This window comes from Mustelus asterias, chromosome 14 (assembly GCF_964213995.1).
Source record: "Mustelus asterias chromosome 14, sMusAst1.hap1.1, whole genome shotgun sequence".
NCBI classification, from domain to species: Eukaryota; Metazoa; Chordata; class Chondrichthyes; order Carcharhiniformes; family Triakidae; genus Mustelus; species Mustelus asterias.
The window spans coordinates 53,136,866-53,150,113 of record NC_135814.1 but is presented as its reverse complement, the minus strand read 5'-3'; the positions used below and the strand labels follow the sequence as shown (position 1 = coordinate 53,150,113).

General features: G+C 39.6%; 1 protein-coding gene across 3 annotated transcripts in view; it reads left to right on the top strand.

The window, feature by feature from the left end:
• ppig (peptidylprolyl isomerase G (cyclophilin G)) overlaps positions 1 to 13,248 on the top strand; it is a 43,698-nt gene that overhangs the window by 25,410 nt on the left and 5,040 nt on the right. For all 3 annotated transcript variants that reach the window (XM_078228382.1, XM_078228381.1, XM_078228383.1), the window contains exons 10-13: positions 644 to 845; positions 8,650 to 8,799; positions 9,780 to 9,867; positions 10,401 to 10,543. In XM_078228382.1, the coding sequence (XP_078084508.1) occupies positions 644 to 845; positions 8,650 to 8,799; positions 9,780 to 9,867; positions 10,401 to 10,543 (583 nt within the window). The remainder of the gene's footprint in view (positions 1 to 643; positions 846 to 8,649; positions 8,800 to 9,779; positions 9,868 to 10,400; positions 10,544 to 13,248) is intronic.

Sequence of the window (13,248 nt, the reverse complement as noted above, 5' to 3'; positions counted from 1 at the left end):
TTGTCTCTGTTGAGTTTGCTGGCTACAGTAGTGGAAGTGATTGTTAACAGAGCTTTGATGATAATCACAGACTTGGGAGCTGTGAAATAAATTAAGTAACTGGTAAATTGATTGTTGCCATTATGGAAAAGTTGTGTGTGAAATTGTTATAATTTTCATACTCAGTGACAGCCAGAGTGTGTAAAGAAAAAAAATGTTGCAGTATGTGAAAATGTATTTGCACAAAGAAGTAAAGGACCGCAGGTATCGGTCACAAAACAGTGGTTTTACACTAATTACTGTAAACTTGCATTGCATAATGTTTCACATGAAGCTTCCCAGTCTTCCTCATGTTATTGTTATATAGGAAGAATACTTTCTAAACTGTATAAAACTGCATTTACTGATTGAATATTGAGATAGCAGCATTTAGCTGTAGGAAAAATGTTTAAACTGCTATTGTAATACTAGTATTACTGGTGTCTTGCAATATGTTTGATTTTACAGTTATGCTCACATTGCTCATTTGCAACTTAATTCAAAAATTATGTTTCACTGAAAAGTACATTTAATTCACTTTCTGTTCATTTGTACATAAATCATAGGTGCAGATGATTTTTCAGCAATGACATACATTTTAATAAATGGATGTGTTTTACTTAAGCCAAAAAAGAAGAGAAGAAAAGAAAGAAATCGTCTTCATCCTCTTCAAGCGACTCTGAGAGTTCTACTGACTCCAGCTCTTCCTCGGATTCAGAAAGTGAAACAGATGAAGATTCTAAGAAAAGAAAAAAGAAACGGCGCAAGAAAGAGTCCAAAAAACGTAAGAAAGAGAAGAAACGAAGAAAGAAATTGGAAAAGAAAAGGTTGGTAACAACTTTCATATGTAAGAGAGTTATTTGTCCTTTACGTTGCCCTAGCCTCATAGCATTATACTAACACTAAACTTGTGTGTAAACGCATGAATCATTTTAGTATTTTAAAGCTAAATTCTTTCTATGCAGAAACCGGTGTGATAGCAAAAATGATTTCCCCAGTCATTCATTTTAACTTATTACCTGACCAGGTACTTCTGTCATCATTTTCTTGCCTTTCCCACTTGATGCTGGCTGGAATTCTCCAGCTGTTCATGCAAGTGAAAACAGAGTTTGGCGCACAGCCAAATCTCCATTAAATGCAGCAGGACAGGAGAATCCCAGCTGTGGGCTAGGTTGGAGAATCTGGCCCGTTGTCCCATGTCGTACACTTCCCAAACCAAGCGGATACGTTGGAAGCCTGTTCCCATTGATATTCTGTAATTGGCTGCTAGGAGGTATTTGTCCAAAGCAACTAATTTGCCATTCCAACTATCACTGCACTGTAAATTCCTGGACAAGTGAGCATCCTCAGCTCAATGCTTCCTCATGTCTGTACACCTAAGATTAATAACTTGTTGTATCTGTGTTAGAAGTACAATTCCATATTGCTCTACTATGCCATTTGATATTTCCTTGGAAATACACATATTATTGCTCTGAAGTGTATTCGGTACTTACTCCATAATTCTGTAGGTTTCTTGTACTGTGAAGGTACGTAGAATTTGATGTAATTTACTACTACTGCTCGCCTGAGCAAAATATCTGTATCAGAGAAGGTGGAGTTTGTTTGATTTTAAGATCTGAGTAATGATATACCAAAGAGCTTTTGGGACCAGGTAGAGTTTATATTCAGGTTCCCTTTATTTGGCTCAAGCTGCGAATAGCAAAACATGATTTAAGATTCATGTACCAAGGAGGTAACAGTTTTAAATCCAAATAAGCCAGAAAATAAATATACTGGGGGCTCTGTTATAACGCAGACCATAGGGATCGTATCTTGAGACTGAGTTATAAGCGAGGCTGCATTATGCTGTGCCAGGTATTGAATCTTTCTAAACATCCTTTGTGTTCAAACTGTACTGGAATGCTAGTTATTTCATTCGTGATGGTGGTGTAGTAGTAATAACACTGGACTAGTATTTCAGATACCCAGCTAATGCTCTGGGGACATGGATTCAAATCCCACGACATGTGGTGGAATTTGAATTCAATTAACTAATTAAATCTGAAATACAGTAATGATGACTGTGAAACTATCATCGATTGTCACAAAAATCCATCTCATTCACAAATGTCCTTTAGGGAATTAATTCTTTCATTCTTACCCAGTCTGGCCTACATGTGACTCTCAGACCCACACAAATGTGCTTAACTCTTAATTGCTGTTTGAAATGGCCTAGCAAGCCACTCAGCTCAAGGGCAATAGGGGATGGGCAACAAATTCAGATGCCAGTGATGACCACATCTCATGAAAGAATAAAGAAGAAAAAATTGCTGAATAAAGCTCATAGCCAGAGCTTGAATAACCTGACTGGCTAAGGGTATACCTTCAGCTCTCTGTTGAGTTATCTATCTGGGCGGCATTTACTGCGCATTCTGCCATGTGTTTCGTGGTGGTGGGATCTTTTGGTCCCGCCGTTGTCAACAGGATTTCCCATTAACCGCCCTCCACACCGCCGTGAAGCCCGCAGGTGTGCCGTCAGTGGGACCGGAAGATCCCAGAAAATTCCGGACATGTATATGACCCCTCCTTGTCAAGAGTTGTCTTGTAAGAAATTAGTCTTGGCTATCTTCAATCATCTTGATTGACACCCTCCTTAGCTTCATCTTTAAGCCCTCAGAAAGCATTAATGCAGCAATTATTCCTTTCAAAATGGATGCTTGCAGAGCACCTTCCTTGATATAGTCGATTTTCAGTTTTTCTGTGATAGTATAAGGTTTTCTCCTTTGTGATTCAGTAGACATGATTTCATGTAGGTTGTTGTGTATATGTCAATACATATGCAGATGGCCCTGTTCTAAATTTGACTTGCAGTTGTACAGAGAAAATGGCATTCAGTTACAATGGAAACATTTCACTGGCTGAGCTTCTTAAATTAGGCACAAGGCTAGCATCTCATTGGTTAGTCCTAAATCTAACCATGCGTTTTATTACAAAAAATGTATTGAAATAACAACGAAAGCATTACCTATAATCCAGCTATTAATAATGAACATTAATCATATTCATTTAAATTCATATTTCCATTTGCTGGGTGGTGATAGGTAATACCTGATGGAGGATTGGCATTGTGGAGCATTTACAACTTCAAATGTGTTTGATACCTCGTGAGAAAGACATTCTGGAAGAATACATTTAAATTAAAATTGACCCACATTGTACCAAGTTCCATTATGGGCTCCAGTGTTCAAGTGTAATTGGATTTAAAAATTGGCTTAAGGACAGAAAGCAGCAAGTTGTGGTTAATTATCCTCCTACTCCTGGATGGGACATAAGGCCACATAGTTATGGTAGATGGTTGTTTTTTGGACTGGAAAGTGGTAGACAGTGATGTTCCCTAAGGGTCGGTGCAGGGATGACAGCTTTGTTTTTGCTATATGTAAATGACTTGGATCTTGAAGTACAGAGTAAAATTTCCAAAGTTGCCAATGATGACAATCTTTAGAGGAGTGGCAGGACATAGATTAGCAGAGTGGGCAAACAAGTGGCAGATGGAATTTAATAGAGAAGTATGAGCTTGTGCATATGAGCAGAAAGGATGGGAAAAGGCAATACAGACTGGCACAATTCTAAAAAGTGTACCGGAACAGAGGGACCTGAGAGTGCATGTCCATTGATTTTTAAAGGTGGCAGGACATGACAAAGGAGTGGTTAGGAAAGCATATGGGTAACTGGGCTTTGAGGTATTGAGTACAAAAGCAGAGACATTATGCTGAACCTATATAAAACTCTGATTACATCCCAACTAGAGTATTGTGTCCAGTTCTGTTTACCGAACTTTAGGAAAGATGTGAAGTTCCTTAAGAGGATGCAGAGTTTTGCCAGGATGTTTCTAGGATTTTTTAAAAGTTTATTTATTGGTGCCACAAGTAGGCTTACATTAACACTGCAATGAAGTTATTGTGAAAATCCCCGAGTCGCCACACTCGGGTGCCTTTTCGGGTACACTGAGGAAGAATTTAGCATGGCCAATGTACCTAACCAGCACATCTTTCAGACTGTGGGAGGAAACCGGAGCACCTGGAGGAAACCCATGCAGACATGGGGAGAACGTGTGGACTCCGCACAGGCAGTGACCCAAGCCAGGTATTGAATCCGCGTCCCTGGTGCTGTGAGGCAGCAGTGCTAACTACAAAATCTGAACTACATCATCAAATACAGATCAATTATAGTTTTTCCTAATCAATATTTCTGTCTCTCATTAGGTTAAAATCAATTTCATTTAGTAAGCATACATTAATACAAATCCCTCTGTCAAGTACCTCAGCCAACCCTATGATACTTAATAGCATAGCGATTTTTATTCATCCTTTAAGTCGGATGTGACCACCCTTCTTGGCTCTAACTAAATCCCTGTTTCCTGGTAACGGCAGACGCTACCGTAAGGCCAAAGTGAATATTCCCACCGCTCACTGCCAAGTGGAATAGACATGTGTTCCTGCGCCCAGGGGCATATCTATCCTTGTGTCTGGGCAGTGAATGCATCTGTTCATTAATGTTGCAGAATACATTCCTTCATAGGAATTCCCATTATCTCTACTGCTGACCAGCCGGTTTCCAGACCTCTCGTTTTAAACTAATAATATTTACCACCGTGACTTTCGGTAACTTTGCTTGACTAAAGTGAACAGTACACTTAAAATATCAGCATATATGTTTTAAAATCATAACTACTTGTTCTGATTCACTTACTGCATTCAGGTATGTGTAAACTGTGTTAGCTTGCCTAATAATCATTTAACTCTTTACCAATCCCTTGTCCTCTGAAAGACTGCATTCTATCTGCCTATGAATCTTATTAGCTGGTTAGAAATCCCCTTCTTCAATGTTTAATTGTCCACCACTATTCACGACTAGATATGGCAGGGTGCAGAACTTCCATCTCATCCATTGGTTATGGATCTCATAGCTCTGTCTATTGCATGCCTCTTCTGCTTTTTGCCATTTATTGTGACTTCACTAGAGTTAGCACCTTATTTTTAATAATGCCTGGTGTTGCTCCTGACAGGCTCGCGCACCCTTCATTGAACCGAGTTAAGATCCCTGGGGTTGATAGTAATGGTAGAGTGAAGGATATGCTGGGCCCTGAGTTTACAGATTGTGATTGAATACAGCCCTGCGGCTGATGGCCAAAATGCCTCGTGGATATCCAGTTTCAAACCGTTAGATCTTTGCACTTGTCGCTGCAGGTAAGGGTAGAGGATACAGGGAGAGGAGTTTAAGAACAGCTTGTATGGGAGGAAAGAAGCCAGGACCTATCTTTCCATTCATGGATGATCTCGGAATAGTGAACAGATTTGGCCAAATGTGGAGACTTAATGCTGAAGTAAAGTTTCTAACATAGAAATATTTTACAAATCTACGGAGTTGTCAAGTAAGTTAATAAGCTTTGATCTACAGTTACATTTCAGTCCAAAATTTATCTTCACAAAGCGAGTTCATGAATCCTCCCCAAGCAACCACTTTATTAACTGAATGAAAACTTGTGAAGATTGCAGCTCCTGGAATGTATCACTGTCGCTCTACAAACAACCAGCGCACATCTCCCTGAATGTAAATTAAGACAACCTCTGACATGTTTTGGAGCTGGGGTAAATGCAGTGCATGCCAGGATTTTCTTTAAATGATTGACACCAAGATTGGCAATTTACATGGTGTACAATCATTAAAGAGGACTAATGGCACTAAAAGGTCAGAAACCATTAATAAGACTGTAAAGATAACTATTTTTTGTGCAAATAAAGTGAATTATAAACTTCACTTTATCTGAAATGATCAAAGAATGATTTCTTCAACTACATAGCATTATATGAACAGATTTGTTTATGTTTCTGGTATGTGAAGGACAGGTTTATCTGTTTGCAATGGGTGAATGGAAGCATTTTTAGATATTTTATTGACACCTTGGCATTGCATTCTTTTTGCAATAACTTAACAAGTTCCTTCTGTCCAGTGTCTCTTTGGATACAAATTCATTCTGTTTCACTAAATTTCTTACATGATGTCCAGCGGACCTTTGAGTTTCAAGTACTTATTGCAGTAGAAATAATTCTTTGAGTAAATTAGATAGGGATATCAGATTATAGAGATTCATCTTGCCTTTACCTTTGCAGCTGTAGGTGTTTTCTGATAACTAGCATTGGTTAACCAATTGCAATGGTCTACCTGTTGTAGCTTCTACTACTTTTACTCTTCATTTCTCAATAATGTTTCACTTATTTGAAAATCTATGTTTCATCAGTAACTCAATTATTTTGTAAAGCCTAGTGTTTTATTACTTTCATTCGATGTTTCTTTAATTACCCTTAATATTCTGTTCAATTCTGTTATTAACAAAGTCTGGAGCAACATGTTTTATCGATCTTGATAGGTCAAACTGCCCTTTTAGGGTTGTATGTAGCACCTCGATGCTGTTCCTAGCCTGTAACATTAGCTACCTGTTATTGGAAAAAATCAGATTTATTGTAAAACATATTAAAAAATACATGACAGGTTGATGTAGCTGGCACATTATGCAACATTTATTTTACAAGATGCACTATAACAACTGGAGAAGGCTCCTTCAATAGTACCCTCCAAACTCTTGACCTCTGCTACCTAGTAGAACAAAGGCATCACGCATCTGTCTACAAGATCCCATCCGAATCGCACACCATCTTGACTTGGAAATATATTGCAGCTACTACACTGTCACTGAGTCAAGATACTGAAACTCCCTTACAGGACTGTTGTTATACACCAGGACCACAGTAGTTGAAAAAGATGGTTCATCACCACCTTCTCAAGGGAAATTGCAGATGTGCAATAAAAGGATGAAGGAATTGGGTGCAGAGTGGAAAACTGTGGGCATGGAAAGAAACCATTGAGTGGAGTTTCAACTTTAACTGATTAGTATTTATTAATACTTCCAACTGTTAAGTTGGCTATTTGAGAAAATGAAAATATTGCGAATGCTAAAATAACAGTCTGTTGGCAGGTGATTATGGAGTCATGGAGGGTTAAAGTGTGTATTAGGCATATTTACACATAATGGTAACTAGTTGCCACTGTATAATACTTATTTTATGCGTGTATTTCATTTGGATGTAGAAAATGCAGAATCAAGAAAAACTCTTCACCTTCCCACCACCAATCACACTGAACAAGTCTCCAGCTCAAAGACATCATGGGGGCGATTCTCCCAGCCCGCTGCACTGCTCTAGCAGCACAGGGGGCCGGGAGACTCAAGTGTAGGCCGTGTAACCGGCTTCCTGCTGTGCGTCACTGCCTCCGCACGTCTCCGGCTGCCGGATTTCCGGCTCCGCTGACTAAATTGGCATGGAGCTGAATAAATAATGGTGATTTTAATATAATTTATATTTTAGTTAGCGAGCCAGGGACTGAAGTCTCTCGGCCCACTAATCCAACCCCCACCAGGAGTGTTTCACTCCAGTGGGGTTTACAACAGCTCCCCACTAATGGGGAGTTGGTGGCCCGACCCCGCTGGAGTGAAGGGGGGGCCATGGAGGCTCCCCAGGGAGGCTGGTAGTATGGGGCGGTGCCCCTTGGGCATTGCCAGATTAGCAGTGCCAGTTTGGCCCCCTGGTACTGCTCAAGGGGCAAAGTGGCAGTGCCAAGGGGACATCTTAGTATTGCCCTTTGAGCGTCAGGCAGTGACAAGGGGCCAGAGGCGGGGGGGCGGGGATCGGTGGAGGTCAGGAGGTCCCTCTGCCACTCTGTACTCGGCGTTGACACTGGGGCTGGCCATCGAGGTGGGAGAGGGTGGTCAACCTGCCAGGGGGTTGGGGCAGGGAATATCAGGACTGAGGGGGTGGGAGGGGTGTCGAGTGTGGCTCGGACACGTCCAGGAGGCCAGCGATCGGTGGGTGGGGTTTCGCATGGCCAGCAATCGAGCTGCCCAGTGATCGGGAGGCCGGTGGTGTGGTCCACTACACATGCACCAATTTTGGCGCTGATAGATCAACACGTGCGCAGTGGCCTGCTCAGCACTATGCTGTCCAGTGGGAATAGGCCCCACCCACAGATTTTTCATTTGATTCACGCTAGGGCACTCTGTGATGCACAGAGTGTGGGAGATTCATTTTGAAAGTCCCACTGAGAAAACCAGTGGGATTTACTCCAGCTTTTGTGTGAATTTGGCACTTCGAATTTTTTTGGGGAGAATTCCACCCATTCTCTGGGCATGTTTTCAGCCTCACTCTACCAATTCCTTGTCTGAATTCCATTTTAACATTAAAACACACACACATGCATGATTGCCTTTTCCATCCTGTGTGTGCATGCATATAGCTGCATTTTCCATCCAGAGCATGTGCACATACTCCATGCTTCAGTCTCACTAACCCTACTGATTTGTCTCTCCCAGTCTCTTCACCCTACCATTACCTTACCCCTTGCTCATCCCCCATTTTTAGCTCTGTTTCCTCACCCGCCTCCTCATTTCCCCCAACTTTATTTTGTTATCTGATCAACCCTCATTTTCACAACCCTGTGTACAATGCTATGGGGGATTAGGTATTTATTCATTTAGGTAATATGTATACACTGTCTTTAGTAATTAGAGTGTTCATTTGTTTAACTTTGTTTTGGAAGTTCATCAGATGAAAGTACAGAAAGTACCACACTGCAGACAGTGGCCACTGTCCGTGCTGAAGAAATCCCTCCTGTACCAGAGAACAGATTCCTAATGCGAAAGAGCCCTCAGAAGACAGATGAAAAAGAGAAAGAGAAGAAAAAGGAGAGGTTAGTATGATTGTATGGGCTGTGGAGCAATTTTCAGCAGATTTTATGTAGGTGAAATTAATTCCCATCCACCTCTAGGTCTGTGAGATGTTACATGACATCTGCTGTCATGGACACCCATTCATCGTGCAGATTTTATATCCACACTTTTATTCCGCGAATGACTGATTAATGCAGTTTAGAAGGTACTGTAGCCTACTGGATAAACTACTAGACCAGAAACTCTGGAGTTCATGCATTCAAATCCCACTTGGCAAGTTCTGAAATTCAATTTAATAAATCTTGACACCAGATAAAATGGCTGTGAAAGCTGCTTAACTTTATATAAATCTAACAATCACTAAATGTCCTTCAAGGAGGTGACTTTCCACCTTTACCTGGTCTGACCGACATGTGACTCAGTTCCACACTCCGTGGTTGACTCTTATTGTTTTTAGAACAACTAGAAATGGCAAATATAGGCTGTCTTGCCTGGAGATCAGTTTTTATGTTCAGCAGAACTTCAAAGAGCATTTCCTAATGAGTGATCCCTAAAATGAAACAACCATGACTGGATAGAAGAACATGGCCTATTCAATTTTGTGTTGAGGCCTGTGGAACCATCTTATAATATTTGGTTATGAAAAAAAATGACAGTACTGTGTCAGTATTTAATTGTTTGCTTTCCAAGAAGTAAATGATGTCACCTGAAATTTGTACTGATAAAGCACTGTATGAATATTAATATTTCCAAGCAGTTAATAATTCCAGTGTCCTTCTGGCTGACCTCCACCTTCTGTGAACTTGAGCTCATCCAAAATTCTACTCTGGCTCCTATCTCAATAATTCTGCTAGCTCTACATCAACTATATATACCATGTTGAAAGTGGCCATTTTGAGCTTGAGGTTAAACTAAAGTTGGAGAATTAACTTTTACTCATGCTTTTGGTTTCAGCCATGAATAAATATTGCTGTAAAATAATTGTCTTTATTTTTAACAGCAATGTATCAAATTCTCAAATATCTACATATCAAAGGCGGCTCTTAGTAACCAGGTCAGGCCGAAAAATTAAAGGAAGAGGACCTCGGGTAAGTAACTGCTTTATATAAAAAATCTTTTTTGCTCTAAAGCTATGAATGGAAAGAAGTTAGAAATGTAATTCTGTATAAATATCAGGCTTGATTGAGTGAAAACATTCTCAATTCTTAGTTAAGTTCCAGAAGACACTTCAGGAATGGGCTGGACACTTCAGCCCAGTACAGAGTGAGAACATCTTTGGAATCAACTGTTAAACAGAGCCTTTATCTGCCTGTTGAAATGGATGTAAAAGCTCCCATGGTAGTGTTTGAATAAAAGAGGGGAGTTCTCTGTGTCCTGGTTGACATTTAACCATCACCATTACTAAACAAATTAACCATTTGTTTAATTGTAAGACCTTGCTATGTGTAAATTGACAGCCATATTTTCCCACATTGCACTTCAATAGCTAATTTATTGGTTGTAAAATGTTTTGGGACTTAGACATTGTGAATGGTGCTATATAGATACAAGTTTGTTCACTCTTATAAGATATATAATTGGTCTATACACATTTATGCATTCTAAAAATTATTTTGTGTAGCGATATCGAACACCTTCGAGATCAAGGTCTCGGTCAAGAGATCGATTTAGGCGCAGTGAAACTCCACCCCACTGGAGACAGGAAATGCAACGAGCACAAAGAATGAGGGTTTCAAGTGGAGAACGTTGGATCAAAGGAGACAAGTAAGTGTTACAAAGTGAAAGTGTTCTGTATTGTCTACAGAAAAGAGTATTTTAAATGTCTCATTTGATTTATAGGCTCACAGTATCTCATGAAAATTATTAATATGATGTATTAGCTGGTTGATGGACACTTATTAACTATAAAATTCAAATTACGTCTTTTAAATGAAATGTGATATGCCAGAGACTTCAAAAAGATGACAAAGTAAATGTACTCATACGTGTTCTGTTAACTTTGCGGGGAAACAGACAATACCCAAATATAAAGATATCTGTAATTCTCTGAGGATTAGGTAGGATCGTTTCCTCAGGGGAATCCGCTTCCTCTGTTCTCGTGTTAATTGCATGAAAAATTCCTTTAATGTTTTTCAATTGTTAATACTTGGAAATTCTCAGAACCCAGTTGGCCCTTTGGGAAGGGAAAACTTTGATATGTAAGACAGGTTTCAAAAACAAATGCAATCCAGCAAATAGCTGGAGTTACACTTTCATGCTCTTATCTGCTTGAAAGGTGGAATTGATTATAGTATGATTGTTTTCCCAAATGAGAATGAGCTTCTTTGTTGCGGTATACTGGTGTCGGGCTTTAATAGTTTAAGTGCTGGAAACCCTTATTCCCTATTTTGTATTTTCCTGCCTGTTTCCAAATTAGAATGGTAGGAAGCACATTGCAAGGTTACTTGCATTGATCGGGTCTCATTCTAACGTTCACCACTGAACTGATGAGATTCATTTGTTTTGAACAACTATTTGAACTTGGCCACATATGGCCTTCCTTTGCTTTTATGCAATTATTTTTCTTGTAAATAAGTTTGCTTTAATAGTTATAGCTGGACACCACAGTCTGGTTTTGTGGTATTTCTGTCATTCGATGTTGACAGACATGGAGAGCAACCCACATGGGTCTGTGGCACACTGTCCCATTCATGATATGTGAAAGATTATAAGTTTTACATTATATAAGATGTGGGTCTCTTATGGAAACTGTCTTCTATAGCGAATGCAAATTAAAGAGATTTGTGGGTACATTGTCGCAAATTATCTGAAAACCAAAAAATAAGTTTAAAATTAATTCAGACATTCATTGTTCAATAAAATTCACTTTAAATGCAATTGTAATTCTGAGGATTTCAGTGAAGATAGTATACTCCATTGCACATTCAAAGGCCTATCTGTAGGATCACTGTTGAAAAGCTTATTTATACTTAAAGTTAATGAGCTCCGTTGGTGATTCATGCTTCCGGATCCCACGATGTATATCGATGATGAGCTGGCTTCTGATTCACCCACATCGCCAGGAACTTAGTAACTCGAGGATGATATGTTCATGAATGTAAATGATATTCCCGACGTTGTTCACTGACTGGGTGAAGGGACAATCACGTCACACACTTAAGCAATGTAAAACACAATCTGTTCCTGTCGCCAAACCCAACCAACATGATCAGGAGCAGAAAATTCCAGACCTGGCCTTCTGCACAAAATGTTTTACTCAAAACAAATTACGAAAATAATTTTTCAGAGAAGTTTCTCTATCCACCTTTTTGCATTGAACTTGATTTTTCCAGTTGTTGATTATTATTTCTGCTTTCCTACTTTTCTCATCTGATTTTATCTTCCAATAATATATTTTCTGTTCTTGCCCTCTCTTGCTCTCCTTATCACATGAACATATTCAGCTGAGAGATGAAGTAGATCTCAGTTAATTCAACTTAATAAAGTGTGCAAGAGTACCCCAAATAATTTCCCCTTTTAGTGAAAAACACTTGCCTGTGATGGTGCAATGTTGATCCGTCACTTCAGACTTATCGACCTATTTGAGGTCCACGAAGTGTGGGGGGTAGGTGTGGTTTCACATATGTGTACGCCCCGATCTGTTGCTTGCTAAAGTTTATGGTGGGGCGTGCTCATTTAGAGCTTGCCCCCTCAGTGTGACATCTTAGGATCTACCTCCAGGATCCTTTTTTACTAGTCTCAGAAAATATGCCGGGAAAAGCCAGCAGTGGAACCAGCGAGCTATACCCTGCTTCTCCCACCTGAGTGACACTTGGGGCAGAATTTCTCATTTTTTGATTATGAGTCACGTAGGCTATTTGTGTCAGGAATAATGTCTTTGAGGCTACAGGTTGCCTTGGTTGATCATGATTGATTGTTGTTGTAATGGTGCAGTCATATTATCAAAGAGAAATTGAGCAGATCTAATAGGGGACCTGGATGGAACAATAAACTGCTTCAAAGCAAACTGGTGGAAGTAAAAATAGACTTTTTTTTAAATAAAAAGAACTCTTGGCAACTTTCACAGCATATCTTTGCCTTCCATTAACTTTCATTCTTTGTTAGCTGTTGATTTTGAATGCTTTCTAATAAGAAGCAAAGTAATTCCTTCCCTGTTATGTGAAATATTTAATATCAACCATTACAGATAAGGTCTACCTTAATTCATCCTGAAAAACCCCACAATTCCACACACCTTGCTCAGCGCCTAATTATTTCTTAAATTATTCCAGAGTTTGCACCTCAAATATTGCCTTCTGTAATTTCTGAACAACCACCTGGATTTCACTGCCCCTGCTAGTTTAATTGTTTATGTGTCCTCATCATTTATGTAAATTAGACACAGCTCTGGAAACCATGTTCAGTGCTTCACACCAACAGAAGCACCTGCTGTTTCCTGCCTTTCAGATAGTTTCTTCTTTATTTTGAGG